Here is an 18,699-nt window from a genome sequence, read left to right as displayed (position 1 = left end):
GGCTGAAACTGGTGCTGGATTAGTATACACTAAGACCCTGCAGATAGCAATATTTTGTGAAAGTGATATTGATTTTTACAGTGATAAACATTCCTTTAGCTAGTATATTGGCTGAGAAAGGAGATGGCACAATACCAGGTTTTCTAGCTAATCACAAAGTCTTGTATAATGTACAGTGTTGTGCTACTAAACTGCTCCAAAACTTTAAAATAAGCTATTCTTAACTGAAGCTGTGTTAACTATGGTCCTTTTAAAAGAAGGTTATCCCACTCAAACACTTGACCACTCTACTACCCCACAGGAGGAAACATACAGCTACACTCACATTGTGTGCTATTTTTTAGGCTGGATTTATGGTTACAGAATTGGAATTGGGATCAGCCTATTATATTGGCAGTGCTTGTCTATAGGTACTAGACAAGGGTGTGTGCGTGTGCATGCATGTGTATGCACATCTGTATCAACAATAGGTGCTACTTAAAGTATCTGAATCCATTCATTAGAAGGAGTGTCCATAAACATTTGAACATGTAGGGTCAGTTCCCAAACAGGGATTAAGCCTAGTCCTGGACTAAACAGAATTCTAAATAAAGATTCTCCATTGAAAGAAACACATAGTCCTGGACTAGGCTTTATCCCCGTCCAGGAAACTGACTCAGTGTATTGTGAATCAGCACCAATATATTGGTCCGGCTGTAGTATGTGGTACGGACCACATTCAGTGCATGTATTCTGTTATGTACGCTGTTCTGCAACAATACAGCCAGTGTTTCAGTGTGTAGTACCATGTGCACACAAAGGACGGGTGGAGGAGATGGAGGGTGAAATAAAGTCTCATGCCACAGCATCTGTTCACCTTTGACCTGTTCTGGGCCATAACTCAATGCAGTGTACTCCTGATTTCGCCTTCCCTTTTACAAAAAGAGCATTCACTGCACACTGTAGAGTCAATGATGCTCGTTTGTTTTTACACTGCACTGACACGAGTCTTTCTTTCTTTGTCTTGCAGGTTTCCCAAAAAACCAGCCAGGTGAGTCCCGGCTCACTTTCTTCTGCCATTCTTTGCTGTTTACGTCAGCCCGCCATTAACCTAAGTCTTGACTAATCATTTTGCTCTTTTACACAAATGCTTGCTATGCTGTTTAAATGTAATGCGTAGTCAAGAGGTTTTATTACATAATGAAACACCAAAGCTTAAAATCTGACTTCTCTTTTAGTAAAACAAGCCTGTCTGCACGCACACAAACCATTTATGTTCAAATCATAATAGAAAAAAAAAACACAATAATATTTATTGTGGTTAATAAAATAATTAATCTTACAATTAATAAAAATAGCTAAGTTTAGATATGCACACTGTTATTTCCAGTGAAAGAGCAAAACATTTAGGTAACAGCCATAATCAGAAGGATTTGCTCTCAATATCTCTACATTTTATAAATGTATGTCAGCTGATACAGTACTGTACAAATGTCCTTTCTTCTTTGGACTGTTTATCGTCACAGTCATGCAACAACCTTGTCTTTATTTTGGCTGTGTAAATACTATATGATGAATGGACAAATAGATTTTTTTTACATTGATCTCCATTGAAAGTTAAGGAGTTCCAGGTCCCTGTAGAGTTGCATTTTAAACATACAATATTTTTGCATTGTGGTGATAAAAAATTGATATATAATATATAATACTAGCCAATCTCAAGGAGAAACTTGAAAATGGATAAGCTAACATTCATGTCATAATATCACTCATAATAACCATGTATTGTTTACTTGTATATTGTATTTATTTGCATTTGCACTGCATACATATAACAAACCCTATTGACCATACCAGTGCATCCTTAGGAAAAATGCATCAGATTGAGAAAAATGATAAATTAGACTATAAAATGATTAAAAATATTTTACCAATGGGCAGCATTCATAAAACTACAGGATACCTACATAGGCCTGTTATGCCAACTGACATAAACCTACATACACCTATAAAGGTTTATAAAGCAAGTGTTAGGACAACTGAATCTTTTTGGCCTAAGCATGTGTAAATGCTTGTGTAGTTTGAGGACAGTGTCGTGCAGCCATATGAATGTGCCGTTCAGTAAAGTGTGTCTAAAGCTCCACGTTTGCCTGTTGCCGCCTGTTGAAACTTCAACATCTAAGAGTTAAGGGAGAAGAATAGTGCTCAGGTTGGGCAGCTAGAACAGGTTGAGTCACTGGCTGTGGCTGAGGCTGAGGCTGTGGGCTGCTAGACACAACACTGATGCTGGTGATACTGCTGACACAGTACAGTGCACAACAATGGCTCTCTTACTGTTGCTGTCTGCTTTGGGATTTAAGTGTGACATGCAGGTCTTGAAGGCCTTTAGTGTGGACCCTGCCCTGAATGACTTTATCAGCTAATTCATTACGCCTTGAAGAGCAGGGAAGACGCTAAATTTAGCAGCTCTAAGATCTGCTTTAATAATTAGACAATAATCTACACTATTTCAACTTAACCCCTTGAACCTTAGGCTGATGTTAATCTTACAAATTTAATTCTCAGTATTACTCTTTGTGTTTTCTTGCATGTTCGTTTACATACAAATAAATATCAATATTTAAGTCACTCACGCTGTTCTGTCTTTATCATATATGAAAAAAGTGCAGTGAGTGCAATGACCAATGCATCAATAGCAGCAGGTGAAGGCGTTACTCTAGTCTAATAGGTGCCTTTCTTAAAGACTGCCAGAAAGCATGGAAGAGTGAGTCCAAATGGACTTGGTTTCAAAGCCGCATTCCAGAGCTCCGGTGTGGGAACATTTTGGCTTTAAGCTAAACGAGCCAGGAGAGCCTGTTAACGCGAAGAAGCCAGTATGTCAGCTCTGTTTAAAAACGTTTAATCAACTAACCTAAAACACTTGTCTAAAACCTCACATTTCTGCGTTAGGAACTAAAGCACAACGGATAGCATACCTCACTATTTATTTATTTAGCATATTTAAACCTGTTTACTTCGATTCCAATATCTGAATATTTGTATACATTAACAGTTAATTTAAATCAGTTGTGTAAAATGGTCCGTTATTTCTGGGACAATGTATTGTCCAAATATATAGTTACTATGACAGGCACAGGTTCAATGAAACTAATAAGTTACATAGTTATGAGAGAGGAAAAATAATGTGGCCCATATGCAAGACCTTTTGAAGGAGTTTAATGAGATAAATGATGTTGTCAGTCAGGCTATGCTAAAGCTTTTTAGCTTTGCACTGAAGCTAGAAGGCTAATGTAGCTAACAAGTAATGGAAAACTATACCTCACTAATTAGCATGGCGAACAAACTGTATGTCTCAGTTACTGCACAGGCATCAAACAGTGTTAAGTATTGTCAAATAGATTTGTGTAAGTGGTTTGTTATGTATGTTTGGCAATACTGTATTAATTTTTGAAAAAACAGTTGCAGTACTGGAACAGTATTGCAGTATATTGTATTGTAACCCTAGTATTGCGATACATACTGGATTGCCAGGTTCTAGGCAGTTCATAGTTCTAATGATTTATAGGTCACAGTGTTAGAACAATATGAGATGAGATTTTTTTTTTTTTTTTTTTTTTTTTTTTTTTTTACAAAACTATGGTTTAAAAATATGACCCCTAATATTGCTTCTTAATTAGTAATTTTGTGTGCATACAGGACTGGAAGTATTCTCAGCAAGGACCACCCACCAGACAAGAAGCCCAAGAGTGACAAAGTGTCGGCACCCCCCTCGCTTGAGTTTGACCCCACAGGTAAGCACATATAGAAGAATGCTGATCTGACAACTTTTGTGTAATCCTTTTTTTTGCGCACCCCTTTTCACACGCTGCAGAGAAAGGAAAGAGATAAGACTGCCTTTCATGCTGAGCCGATCTGTCTGTCTCACCACCACCTGTCCTCCCCTTGCCATGCACTCTTCATGTCTACCCCTGTTATCCTTTATTTCTGTCATTACTTAAGTTTGCAGTCACAGTGTAAGATCTTTCCAGGTCAAATCAGTGGATTCTCAGTGCAAAGCAGCACTGCTGTAGAAGATGAAACATGAGAAGAAAAATGAGTCATGCAGTTTTCCCCAAAGTACTAAATCAGACAGGACTTGTTTGGTGTTTGAATGTGCTTCTGTAGTTTTGCAGTGGACAGTGCATCCAATGATACTAATTACTGGATTGCAAGTTCCATTGCTTGTTAGCTGCATTAGCATTGTAGCTCCAGTGCAAAACTATAGAAACAAACAAACTAACAGAACACAAACAAAATATGAGCAATTATTGCATTAGAGCAATTAAGCAGGTAAGTTTAGTGTTTTTTCTGCTCCCAACACTGGACCTATCTCATTGACATTAACACCTGACGAATTAGGTCTGGAACTATTGCATTAGAACTGTTTCTTTAAGATTGCAGGCAAATGTCAGAACTTGCAAAACACAGCCGAAAAAAGGTTGAGCTGATATTGTCTTGCACAATAACCATGAAATGATGACAACAAAGGAACTAGAAGTAATTTAAGTAATTAAATTAAGTAATTTTGATAAACATAGCATTCCACAGAAAGATTATCAATATACTATTAGCCGACCAATGTATCGGTCTGGCCCCTAGTACCGGGTCCTGCATGAATAGGTTGTTTATTTATTTTTTATTTATATATATATAAAATGAATAAACAGACCGATACATTGGAATAAATAAACAGACCAATACATTGGTCGGCTAATAATATATTGATAATCTATATGTGGAAACGCTATGTTTGTACAGAAACAGGGCAAATGCATCTAAACCGAACCTTTCACATGGTAGATCACAACTGTTAAACTGTCTAAACTGGATAATAGGCCATTTTAAGATGTGCTGTCAGAAGTCAGTAAAGCATGGTTTAACTAAAAATATGAACTTGCAAACATTTTAAACATCAAATTAAAATTAAAATCAGTATCTAAATTGGCCACGAAATGTTCATTTCAGTCATGCCCTACCCGATATGGTTCCATAAACTGCACCTCATGTCACCCAACTGGAGTGTAATCTAGCACTGAATTGTAGCTGTAATTAAATATAGATAAACTTAAAAGACTACTGCTTTTACCATGCAGTTTGTCACCAGCTAGATTTGAGCACAGCCCTGTCAACATAATGAGAGTTTTTTGGAGCCTGGTTATGGGATTACCCAGAAGCCCATCTGTGTATCGGCCAGGCTTTGTCCCCGGATTATAGTCCCTCCTGCAGAAACGCACAGCTGTACTGTATTCAGGGGTAGTGTCGTCTGAGGCCAGTGATTTGAATATAGTGAGAGAGCTATATCATGTTTTATGGCATGAAATATGAGGAGTGTTCATTGCTGTCACATGACAGCAACTTTACAGAAGACAATAAAAACATATTTTTATTTAACTTTTTTTTTAATTAAAGATTTGTAGAGCATTTCTATTGGTCCATCATAGAATTAGGACATAATATAAAATGGACAACTGCTAGATTCAAATTATGTCAAAAATAAAAAATGTATATTTATATCAATTGGTGAGAGACAAAAACCGTGCCCCACATTTGGTATGGCTGTTTTGCAAATGTTAACCATGACTGTTCTTTAGTCCTCAGTACTCTGAACATTCGGCCTCTGTAGTTTTTCGTGCTATGCTCTGCCATGTGTTTTAGTTTTTTCCTTCCATCCATTCTGTTTACATCTTTAATTTCTCCACATTTGTTTTTTGTATGTGTGTATACATGTGTCCTGCATGTTTCCTGCTGTCAGAGCTGCCTGTACAGAGTGTAGTGGCTGAGCGAAGGCCCGAGTCGTGTGGTAAGAGTTTACTGAAAGCTGCTGCCGTTGGGTGTGTGTGTGGTGTGTGTGTGTGTGTGTGTGTGTGTGTGTGTGTGTTTGTTAGTTTGTTTATTTATTGCTGTGGTGTTCTTCTTCTTCTTTCTCCTCACCTGCCCTACCCCTCATTTGTTCCTCCCAACCATTAGTGGTGATCAGTTTTCCTTTTATCCTGGTGGCAATCCTGAACTTGTCCACTGGTCCGTATGTAAGAAGTGCTGGTTACACTTGGGCTATATGGCATACATAAGCCTGACAAAAGTACTACATTAAGTTTAATAATGACTTGTTTCAGTATACATTGGCTGTGTATATGTATATGTTTAAGTCCGTGGTAATGGAAGGCTTATGTAGATGTCGTGTAGCCTTGTGAAAACTGCCCTTTGGTGTTGCCCAAGTATCTTGACTGGTGCTCTAAGATCAGCTCCAGAGCCAAATACCCATTGAAGAAAATATATAATTCCCCATCAATGCTAAAGGGACTAATAGCAGATGAAAGCTAGTTTAACAGTTAGCATGAAGTTAGCATAATAATAATTGCTTAATCAAAGACAAAAAGTCAATTATTATGCTGTCAAATTTACACCAAATCTAGTCAGTGGGTCAAGACGTGTATGGTGTCTAATGTTTGCACAGAAGCTACAAGCCTAATGTAGCTAGCCAGTAATGGAAGCTTCAAGACAGTAATTAGTATTGTGTAAACTACATGCCGAAAGCACCATACACTTGTCAAACCCCCTTAAGACTTATTTCTGCTGTGCCTGAGACTGTATCACATACTGTTAACTATAAAAATGCTCTTGTTCACATTCACAGTTCTTTAAAATAATAAGTAACAGCATGTCATGCGGCATCAGTAACCACATAAAGAAGTCTTTACTTAAATGATCTAATATCTGCACATAGATTGAGGCAGCTATGGGATTTAGGCTCAATACTAAATGCTACATAGGGTTCTGTTGCTTGTTAGCCTAGTTGAACCCTGGTTTAGCAGCGCTAGCATTTTGGGGAGAACTCTTTTTACAGTCAGGCTGATTCATATATTTACAGGCCAGAGCTGATTTAAGATTAACAGTTAAATAATGGGTGATTGCGTACATGACTCTGGTGTCTCTGGTTTGTTGTGCATGAATGGAGTGGTGCCTTGGCCTGATAAATCTTACTAACCCCCTTTTGAGCAGTTTCCCTGCATTCATGACGTTGGATGGCAAGAAGATATCTCCATTGTTGCTGGTCATTATGGATTCATAGACAGCCTTCCCTAGATATGCAGGCATTCCTAATAAGGAATGAAAGCTGTTGCATGGATAGCCTACTTAAATTATGCAACTGACTTTGCCCTGCTAGTTTTATTCATGGTCACGTTCACATAAAAAATTATTTTCATTAATTTAATTTAAGTCATTTTCAGATTGTTCCGATGAATAAAGAACCAGGATGATCACTTTTGGGACGAGAAGTGTTTTACTTTTTATAGAAACTTGAATCTTTATTTGATGGGACTATGAAAAAGCAGACATTCATAAATAAACATGGAGCTGACAAATAACTAATAGAGTGAGGTTGAAGTATTTACTAAAGAATGTTTTAAAATTTCCCCAAATCCATCAGCAGGAAATGCTGCATCAGATATTGAGAAGAAAAATGAATGAATCTGATCCAATGTAACACAGTGTGAGTGTGTGCTATGTATATCTTTCTGTGGCTAACTGTGGCTAACAGTCCCAAATTGCTGTCTGCACCTCTGTAATTGGTGAACTGAGAAATAAGACTCCTATATGATGGCCTACAGTACCGTTTAGACTTTTTATGTACTTTTAATGTGCTACAATTTAAACCAGCAGGTGTGCTAAGCTCTGGTTTTGAGGAACTGTTTACAGTGCTGTTTGGTTATTTTTTAATAAATCAATTGTGTTTTGATTTGTACTTGAAAATGTGCTGCATGATTTCATGAAAATGTGCACACTCACATGGAACAATTCAAGTGAGGAGACAAGTTAGCAGATTAGCATATCTGTTAATCTGTTCAGATTTTACAATAACCAAATTGCTAGTGCAGAAACTGTCAATAAGATGCTCATTTAACATACATTACTAGGCTAAACATTACAATTGACATAAATATGTTATCAAGGCATGTCTGGATAGACATGGTTACATTCATTTACATTCATGGCATTTGGCTCACACGCTTATCCAGAGCTACTTACATTTGAACTACGTTACATTTGAACCAGGTAGGTAGTGTTAGGAGTCTTGCCCAAGGACCTCTACTGGTGTAGAGTGGTGTGTTTTGTCCAGTCAGTTGAACCCTAGTCGGCCATGGTTTAAGCAATGGTGTTATCCACTATGCCACACCAACTCCTACAATTATATTGGTTATGGGTGGTTATGGCACCCATGGAGTTAAACATATTTCCCACCAAAGCCCCAGATATTTAACAGTGGAAACTTCTATCCAGCATTGTGCAAAATGCTCTTGTCGTGATAATTCAGTAAAAGCACAATACAGTAAAAAAAGACTGTAAACTTTATAGGAGATGGAAAAAGACTTTTTTTAAAATGAAGATTTAATTCCAAGCATCAAAATTGTGGGGAAACGGCAAACATGGAGATCCATTGTTTCAGCCATAACATTAACACTGACACTACTGGCAGGTGAAGTGAAAAACATTGATTATCTTCATCTACAGTGGTATGCATCAAGGGATGGGATATATTTGGCAGCATGTGAACAGTCAGTTCTTGAGGTTGATGTGTTAAGCATTAAAAAAGGTGAGGTGTAAGCGTTGTGTGGGATTTTTCTGGTAAGCAGTGGTCAGTGCCTACCAAAAGTGGGCCAAGAAAGGACAGCCAGTAAACCTGCAACAGGGTCATGGGCACCTAAGGCTCATTGACGCAGTCCATGATGGTCCCCCCTCACAACTTCTAGGATGAAAAAGATCTGCTGCTGATGTCTTGGTTGGCCTTTGGAGGTCTTGTGGAGTTAGAGTCAAATGGTGGCAATCTTTTGTGGCAGCATAAGGGGGCCTACTTAATATTAAACAGGTGGTGTTAATGTTATGGTGTTTGCTCCATCTGTTTTAGTGTAAAATGTAATTTAGAAAAACTGAGCTATTCATTTTGTTTGTGGTATGTTATGTGCTGTGTGGTGTTTTATGGGTAAGCTGCTGGGGGGGTTGGGTGGACTGTTTTTATGGGTTTGTGGGTGAGTGTCTGAATTGCTGGTCTGGAGAATATGAGGGCATCCCCCAGCTTTGTCCTGTGCAGACAGTGGAAGATGCGAGTGTGATTTAGGTCAAGTGAAGTGTCTATGAACACACATGTGCGTGCGCACACACACTCATGCTCTGTCTGTTGTTCTTCCAGTCATAATGTGTGGTCGCCAGGGTGTGTGTATGGGGTGAGGGGGGTGGGCTCTGTTACATGTAGTCTCTGCACATGAATGCTTCATGACTTATATGTGCAAGCTAACACACTGCAGTCTGATGCAGACGAACAGTGTCTGCTGAGGCGTCATGTTGCGGTCTGAATTTACCCCTGCAGTGGGTGAATACTATCTTACAGTGACTGAATGACAGACAAAATTGCACTCAATTAATCAGTCAACAAAACAATCATTGACCGTATTCTGCTCTACAGTGCGTTCATTCACGGGGCCCTACGTTTTGTCATATTGATTTTAAGAGCTAGAAATGTGGGTAATCTCCTATATTTCTTTCCAATATGGAACCATCCACATCCATACAAATTAGTTACTTGCAAGTCTGCAGCCAGTTTTAACCACTTCAGAGAAATAGTTTAGATAATAATAGTTTGGAAAATTTGGTAGCAGAATTTGACAATTCTAGTAAATTTATTGAAACTTTATGGAATCTTCTGATATTACCAGCTAACTACTACATACAGATCAGCAACAGCTTCAACAAAATCACTCATGAAGTTTATTTACTAACAAGTAAATAACATTGATTATCCTGTTACAACAGTTGCACCTGTCAGGGGGAGGAATATATTGGGATATAAGTGAACAGTCAACAAAACAAGTTCTTGTCATGATGTTTGAAGCAGCAAAACTGATGAGGCACAATCAGATCCTTACAGCAATGCTGTAAAAAGCCTTCCAAGGACAGTGGAGACAGTTACTCCAACAAAAGCAGGATCAACTCTCTTTAAATATTCTTGATTTCAGAATCAATTTTGATCAGGTGTCCCAACACTTTAGTCCATATAGTGCATGTGTGTACTTTTGTGTATGGTTAAGTGTAGAGCATCTGTTTCTGCTTAGTTTGTCAGTCCTTCTTGACCTCTCATCATTGGTCTGTAGACCAGATATTATTTGGGTGCTGAAACATTGCCAACTCAGCAGTGTCAGTGACGTGGTGTAGTGGTATGGTACTGTTTGTAGTACTGACTCAAGTGTATCAGCACAGTGGCATGGCTGAGGTTTTTACACACGTCCATATCACCGCTAGGTTTAAAGAGTGTGTGCCACAAATATCTGACCTAGAGCAGCTCTGTGGTCGTAAACTGACCATTAGATGAACTACAGTCTTTAACTGCACACCGGTAATGTAGATCCACAAGGTAGGGACTTCCAATGAACGTCCATATAGTGTACTCCTTATGCCTCTCATATACAGATCTTCTTTCGAGGCGTGCGCCTGTACGCAAGTTCAGTGTGTCATATACACTGCTGTTCAAAAGTTTGGAGTAACACAATGTTTTCACTATTCTCTATGGTTATCTGAATTTTCTGTAGTTATGTTATTCGTATATTTTTTCTTATTTTAAATATTTTAACTGGTTTTTGCAGGACTGAAATATTGGAATCCCTTTATACATTTATCTGAAATCCTGTCAGTTCCATATATAGGAAATATTGGTATTATAATCTTATGCTATAATCTTCTGAACAGTGATTCCAAACTTTTGAATGCTAGCGTGTTTGTGTTTGCCGAAGTCATGGTCAATAGCTCATAGGTTTCTAATTTGTGTGTATGTGTGTTTTGAAGAACTGTAGACTGTTGCACTCTACCAGAAACACTCCTGACTCCATTTCTCCACCGTCTTGTACTGTGTGTGTTGCTGCTGTGTGACCACAACCCACAACACTCTACATCTAAGGTCTAAAGGGACACCAATTAATATATATATATGTGTGTGTGTGTGTGTGTGTGTGTGTGTGTGTGTGTGTGTGTGTGTGTGTGTGTGTGTGTGTGTGTGTGTGTGTGTGTCTCTCTCTCTGTGTCTCTCCTGCCTCCGCCTACCCCTCTCTCTCAGGGCTTGTTCAGCGGTGTGTTATCATCCAGAAAGATGAGAATGGCTTTGGGCTAACAGTGAGCGGAGATAACCCTGTGTTTGTACAGCTCGTCAAAGAAGGTAAGAACCGTGCCCTTCTGCCTTTTTTCAATAATTACCACCACACATGCACCCACACACACATTTATATGTAGAACTATGCATTTCAGCATTAAGTGTGTGTTTACCTGCATAAAACATCTGAACAAATGCAAATTCACATAGCTAATGGTTAGAATGCATTGTTGGTCAGTAATGTTATTGCTATGTGGTTTGAAAAGACTTGAAGCACCTGATTTACTGTAATGAAGGACTGATTAGATAAACTAGGTACTGAATTTGAACTGGAAATACTAGCCTTCCTCTAGGAGAGCTATGACAATGTTTAAATTAACGCCCTCACACCTCAAATCATAGGGCATTAGTTTATTTTGCTTACCTGTGCTCTCTGTGATTGTTTCATGTGCTCCGATTTTACATTTTCTCTAACAGACTTTGAAGTGCTACGTCACGATCACTGACTATTGCTCCTCTCTCCCTCTTCCAACCTACCCACCCACACCTCTCTCACTCTGTACCTCCTCTGTTGATAGATGGAGCTGCTATGCGAGCTGGTGTTCAGACGGGTGATAGAATTATTAAGGTAAGCTTTTGGGCTGCCAGGTTTGATTTTGATCATTACTGTTCTGGACTGTATTAGTAAAGATATTGCATGATGTGATTTATTTTACAGACCTGTCAGGTTCTGATAGCTTTTTTTTCTGTTAGCATGTGGGAGACAAACTCCCATGCAGACAGGCTCATCTGATGTCTGCTGCATCATCTTGACTGTCTGTGCTTAACTCTGCACCCTTCTGGCAGACAGTAGAAGCACAGCTATGTTTGTGTGCGGCCACTATGCTGATGTGTGTCGTATGTCTCCAGCAGTAATGCACAGGAGATGAATGGCATAAACCCCTGAACTCTTTTGATTTTTAGGAAATGCAAAATTGGGCAGGTTCCCCAGGATTTGTCCTATAGTAAAAATGCACTTTTTATTTCTCACAGGTCAACGGGACATTAGTAACACATTCAAACCATGTAGAGGTTGTGAAGCTAATAAAATGTAAGTACACCATTCGCTAAAAGCTAATAGAGGTAGATATTAGATATTTGAAGCTTGCAGAATGTTTTTTTACAAAAGCTATTAGCTATTGTAGATCAGATGTAAAAACACAACCTTGTATCTCCATAATATGAACTTTACAGAAGAATCAAAAGCATTATTGTAATTGAAGTTAAGTAGATTTTTTTGAACATTTTGTAATACGTTGTAGTCTTGCTAAGAGTTTTTAAATTCTGCAAAAATCACGAAAATGGAGATACAAGGTTTTTGTGTGAATTTTCCTTGTACAAACCCGACAGGCTTAAATTATCACACTATTAAGTCATTTCAGATATACATTGCTTGTGTGGTTTGTGGCTGTTTGACACTGTTATCTATAACATTATAGACAAACTTTAAATTTCAGTCAAATTAAAGTCTCTAGAAATTAGAGCTAATATTTAAGAAATATTTAATTTATTTAATATTTAATTCATATAAGAAGTATGAATTCTAAATGAGACATATTGGGGTGTGTGTGTGTGTGTGTGTGTGTGTGTGTGTGTGTGTCTGTGTGTGTGTGTGCGTGCGCTTGAGCAGCGGGCTCATATGTAGCTCTGACAGTGTTGGGTCGCCCCCCTGGGATGCCCCAGATCCCCCTGTCGGATGGTGAGGGGGGGCCCACGTCTGCTCTAAGCTCCCCTCACTCCCCTGGACCCCCCACTGCCACAGAACGCTCCTCATCCTCCTCCAACACCAGTCCCTCTGACCGCATCACATCACCACTTCCTGTATGGGTGAGTATATACACACTAACACACACACACTCTCTCAAAAGCACACACACACTCAAAACCACACACCCCCACACACAATTTCTTTCACATTCTCTTTTAGTTCAGCTTTATAGGAATTACAGTTCGTTAAAGTAAATATGAAAAAGTGAAAGAAAGCATGAAGTTATTTATTATTATTATAATGTTAACATTTATTTTATTTATTTATGTATTTATTGTTGTTGTTGTTGTTATTGTTGTTGTTGTTATTATTATTATATTGCCTTGTTCTGTGCCTTTGTCTGTCTGTCTTGCTCAAGTTCTTTTCAGTTCTACCCAGTTTGTTTGTACTTTATCTGTCTATTGGCACATCTGTTGTTTCCTCTTTCGTCCCTTTTTCTTATGTGAAGCTCTCTTGTGTGCTTCATTCCATGATGTTATACCATCTAATATCTTCCATGTACGGCCCTACAGACTGTTCACATCTACAGCCGTTGTTAACCGTAGCTGTGTATGTGTAGCTAATCACGTTAGTTGATTCCTGTTCCTCTCTGTCGTCTATCAGGAGGAAAACAGTGCAGTTCACAATCAGAAGGTGGACATCTTGCAGAAGATGCTGACCAAGGAGCAGCAGGAGTTACAGGTCAGTGTCCTGTTGTGATGACCCTGAGCCAGCTTCCAGAACTGGAGTGATCTCTTCATTCTCAACCTGTGTCTCTGCTCCATGTTGTTGTTGACACATTTTCACTCCACATTGTCACTCCACGTTCTCATGTTCTCATTCCATATTCTCACCTCCTCAATGCACATTCTCACTCGTTGCTTTAGGTGTAGTGAGAACATGTAAAGGTTTGATAAAAATATTGATTCTTGGAAAATCTTAAATTTCACCCTGAAATGTTTAAATTCTTTTAACGATACACTCATTAAGCAAAAGTGACTTAAGGACCTGTTTATGCAGTATTGGCAATTAGCCACTAAAACAGTATACCTACCTTCATGTTCAAATATAGCCTAAGAACTTGAATTACGCTCCTCTATATAGACTTCCACACCCTGTGACCTGAATGTGTAGATGGCTAGACACATCCATCACAATGTTGGGAAAGCTCTAGACTCAAAAGCAGAACAAGTGAAGCTGTTCACCCTCTGACTCACTTTGTGGTTTGGTAGATTTGGTATCACTTTAGGATGTACGTATGTGTACACACACACACACACACACACACACACACACACACACACACACACGTAGTGCACAATGTGTGGCCCTTTTATATTCTCATATCCTCTTCACATTGTCATTTGTGAAAGCATTTAAAGACACTTGCAGGAACACACATTCACACACTCACAGACTAATCTTTTAGCTTCATTTTCTGTGTATGTGGTAGGCTATGAAGGAGGAGTACAGCAGGAACCCTATACCTAAACTACTGAAGGAAATCCAGGAAGCAAAGAAGCACATTCCGTTACTTCAAGACCAACTCAGCAAGGCCACAGCGGCTGGACAGGTATGTACACACGCCCAGACACACCGCAAAGCCATTGAATTTGAAAGTTCACTTTATAAATTCACAGAGTAACATTTTTATATATTATGCCCTGTTGCTCACATCAAGTAGGTGAAATGGCAGATATAGGATCCCTAAAGCAGTTTAATGCACACTGCATGTGTCGCATTTCTTTGTGATTGTGACATTTGTGAGAAACTGAAGGAAAACTTTGAGCAGTTATTATACACTGGTTGTTGTTTACAGACTCTGACTGACTAGGAGCGGGCAGTATGATGATATATATTGTTATTGCTCTTTTTTTATTTATATTGTGTATATAGTGTGAATTATTTATCCAAATTTTTGTAACTGAGTGTCTTGCTATCCCTTTCTGCTGTTACACTGGGAATTTCTCCACTGCGGGACTAATAAAGGACTATCTTATCTTATCTTATCTTATATTGTCATATCATAATTTCAGTGCTTAAAGAACACTGATCAACCACCTGTTTCATTACAAACAGTGTAATTAGTCCTTGTTACCTGGATGAAGTGCTGATTCTCATTTTGATTAACTTCACTGTGCTAAGTATGGTACAGTATTATCTTTAAATACGTGATGTGATATTTTTACCACATCGTCCGCCTCTGCTTCTGACTGTTTACGTGTGTGTGTGTGTGTGTGTGTGTGTGTGTGTGTGTGTGTGTGTGTGTGTGTGTGTGTGTGTGTGTGTGTGTGTGTGTGTTTTTACTTCGGCAGGATGGATCCCTGTCCCCAAGGCCCGGTGAAGCAGAGGTGGAGGAGGGAGGAGGGCTAGGAGATGTGGATTCTCCTCTACCTTGGCAGAGCGATTCTGTCGCAGAGACAGCCTGGAGCAACAATACAACACCGGTTAGCACCCACTCCTACAACATTTCTTAGTCCATTGTACTGTCAAACTCTACTGTTGTTATTGGGCAAGTGTGTAATGATAATATAAACCCTGTAACACGTGTTGACAATATGACCTAACTGTTTTAAAATGTGATGTTAAGTTGCTCAGTGGTCCCATTTCCAATGCATGCCCAAGTCCTCACACACCTACCTGTAACCATAATAATCTCAAATTGTGACATGGTCATGTGGTTTCTGGTATGGTATGAATTACGGTTATCTGTACAAATAGATACAAGTTCAGACAAAATTTAGGTATGAGGATCACTGCTACATCAAACATTTTGGCTAATCGACTACATTTCGGGAAAGCTGCATGAATTAGATTTTTGTATAAATGATGATGATGTATACAGTCCATTTGTCATGTTGTGTCTGTGCACCCCCAGGTCACCCTAAATCCTGTTGCAGAAAGCCCATACCAAAGAGACACTCCATGCCACAGCCCAAAGACTCCTAGAGATAGCCTCAACTCCTGCCCTTCTCCTGACGCTGATGACACGCCTGACCTGGTAAGTGCCAGTAGCGCACCATATGCACAAAGCATCATGTTGCTGTTTTGATATTTGGCATCAAGACGACACACACAGTGTGATAAATCTGCACACAGAATCCTATAATGGTTTGAGGAGAGCAGTCTGTTGAATTAAATGCAATACATTTACTAATACTAATAAGGCTTGTTTTTATATATATATATATATATATATATATATATATATATATATATATATATATATATATATATATATAGCTCCCAGGCTATGGTACATAGGTTAGACGGCTAACTGCCTGCTAACTGTTTTTCTGCCATTTTTGTGATTACTGTTAACAAATGATATACTGTGCAGTCCTGAGCTTACTTTCTGATTTGTAGTTTTCTAGCATTGCTAATCAGTGACCCTTTGCTTCAGCAGGACTCCAACTCCCATAGCAGCATGAGCAGCCCCTTCTCCCGCCTTGCACCACAGATCATTGGTGCTGAGGATGATGACTTTGACACTGAGCAAGAGCAGGTGAGGATCAGTATCTTCTTTCTTTTGGCATTATACTCTCATACGTTTGGTATTTCTGTTTAAATATATGGTGGGAATAAACTTGATTCTGTACATTTAAACCAGGTTTATATGCCATATACGTTCATAGGATTGTGTTTGATTATCACAGTTTACATCCATATACATGTTCAAATGTTTGTGGACACTGTCTGGAGCAGGAGGGGGGGGGGATGTATGTACAGTGAAATGTGTCCTCCAAATTTTACCCATTTGTGGTAGTGAGCACACACACACACACACACACACACACACACACACACCCAGAGCAGTGGGCAGCCAACTCCAGGGCCCGGGGAGCAAAGAGAGTGAAGGGCCTTGCTCAAGGGCCCAACAGTGGCAGCTTGACGAGCCTGGGTATCGAACCCACAACCCTGTCATCAATAGCCTGGAGCTCTAACTGCTGAGCCACCACTGCCCATGAAACAAGAAACTATTGGCACCATGCGTGGACATTGAGCTGTGGAGCAGTGAAACTGTGTCCTCTAGAATAATGGTGCTCCATCCGATACTTTTAGGATGAGTTGGCGATGCAATCAAATCCTCACAGTGCTCCAAAATCTAGTAGAAAGCCTTCCCTGTACAGTAGAGACAGTTATTCCAACAAACGTTTTTAAATACTCTAGGTTCTGGAAGTAATAATGAATGAGCAGGCGTTCATATACTTTTGTCCATATAGTGTATATAAGTAAAAATACTGTACACGCACAGTTTGACCTACAAATGTGCATGTGCAACACAATTATCACAAACCACAAATGACAATGGTTATAAATGGTGCTGGCCTGCTTGGATGATGTGACTTGTGTACTTATGTTTTCTTTTCTGCTGTCAGCATTAAAAGGAAGAAAGATTAGCTAATGTGTGATTTGTTTTCTCTTCTTTCTCCCTCAGATGAATGGCCAATGTAGCTGTTTTCAGACCATAGAGCTGTTGAAGTCTCGGCCTGCTCATCTCGCAGCCTTCCTGCATCATGTGGTTTCTCAGTTTGACCCTGCACCACTGGTATAATTCACCAACCCTCTAAACCTCTCTATTCACAGTTGTTGTTGGTGAACTGCCAGTTATACGGTTATACTCTTGCAAAACGTTTGATGTCATTTAAAGGATGATACAGGATTCATAAATAGTGTAATTTGTTGAGCCACTCAACACTATTGAGGGTCAAATTTCGTACATTTTTAAACAGCATTTGAATATTAAAGTGAGAAAATGCTTCAGTTGTCATGAATACAAGATGGTTTATTTATCCAGGAGAAGACATAGTCATGTAATAAAGAAGGTCCAGCAGTTTCTGACCGCTGAACACTGATCGTCACTGTGGACCAGCATGCCCTTATTTATCAGTTCATGAAAGGGACACGCTGACCCCATCCTGTGTGTAAATCTCACAAGGCAGTCAGTCAAGGGTTTAGTCACAGCTCGTGAGGTGTAATCTCGCCTTCTTTTTGAGCCTCTAAATCGACTGGACCTCAGGCTGCTCTGACTGAAAACGCTTTTGCTACTGGTTTCAGTGAAATTGGTTAGCAACATCCGTGCATTGTCAGTGAACCCATCATATGTGCGATATTTGAAGGAAGATTGTGAGGTCATATTTAAGCCCAACCTTGCATTCCTAGAGTGTCAATCTGTCACTAACGTGCCACCTGATCAAATTATGAGCCTTTTATCTTCCTCGTTCTCTTCCAAGGAACAAGAGCAATTTAACATGCTCTGCCCAGTCTGGTCAAAGTGCATGTATGTGGACAGAACTGGGGAATTCAGGAAATCTAATCAGTTGTTTGGGTTGCACCTTGTTGCTATGGCTTGTGTCAACAGGGGACTAGAACCACCTGACAATATCTTGAACTTTATTCTGGGGAATTTCTGTTAAAGAGATGTGCTCATCTGTAGGTCATTGCTGCACACTTTGAGTAGCAGTGGTAGCTCCGTTGTTAGAGCGCTGGGTTATTGATACCCAGTTATACTCAGTTTCCACTGTTGGGCCTTTGAACCAAGACCCACTCTGTTCCAGGAGAACTGAAGCATTGCTGACCCTGCGCCCTGACCCTGGTTCTAAGCCCAATGCTGGGGGCTTTATACCCCTCTAGCCCACGTCTGGCATTAGGCATGGTGCCAATGGGTTCATGTTTATTTGCTCCAGAGAGACCTGTTCTGTTGACAGTACTTCTCTACAGGGACTAATGTGAATTTGCAGTCGTTTCTAGCCCAAAGATA

General features: G+C 39.5%; 1 protein-coding gene across 2 annotated transcripts in view; it reads left to right on the top strand.

Annotated features, from left to right (window-relative positions):
- The window catches only part of arhgef12b (Rho guanine nucleotide exchange factor (GEF) 12b), a 73,862-nt gene that overhangs the window by 33,368 nt on the left and 21,795 nt on the right, over nt 1-18,699 (top strand). For both annotated transcript variants that reach the window (XM_072674368.1, XM_072674367.1), the window contains exons 2-13: nt 1,010-1,030; nt 3,676-3,770; nt 11,120-11,218; nt 11,731-11,780; nt 12,185-12,242; nt 12,822-13,018; nt 13,563-13,640; nt 14,392-14,511; nt 15,254-15,385; nt 15,817-15,939; nt 16,345-16,443; nt 17,377-17,487. In XM_072674368.1, the coding sequence (XP_072530469.1) occupies nt 1,010-1,030; nt 3,676-3,770; nt 11,120-11,218; nt 11,731-11,780; nt 12,185-12,242; nt 12,822-13,018; nt 13,563-13,640; nt 14,392-14,511; nt 15,254-15,385; nt 15,817-15,939; nt 16,345-16,443; nt 17,377-17,487 (1,183 nt within the window). The remainder of the gene's footprint in view (nt 1-1,009; nt 1,031-3,675; nt 3,771-11,119; nt 11,219-11,730; nt 11,781-12,184; nt 12,243-12,821; nt 13,019-13,562; nt 13,641-14,391; nt 14,512-15,253; nt 15,386-15,816; nt 15,940-16,344; nt 16,444-17,376; nt 17,488-18,699) is intronic.

Source organism: Salminus brasiliensis, chromosome 1 (assembly GCF_030463535.1).
Source record: "Salminus brasiliensis chromosome 1, fSalBra1.hap2, whole genome shotgun sequence".
NCBI lineage: Eukaryota > Metazoa > Chordata > Actinopteri > Characiformes > Bryconidae > Salminus > Salminus brasiliensis.
Note: the sequence above shows the minus strand (reverse complement) of the source record. Positions and strands in the feature narration are given on the sequence as shown.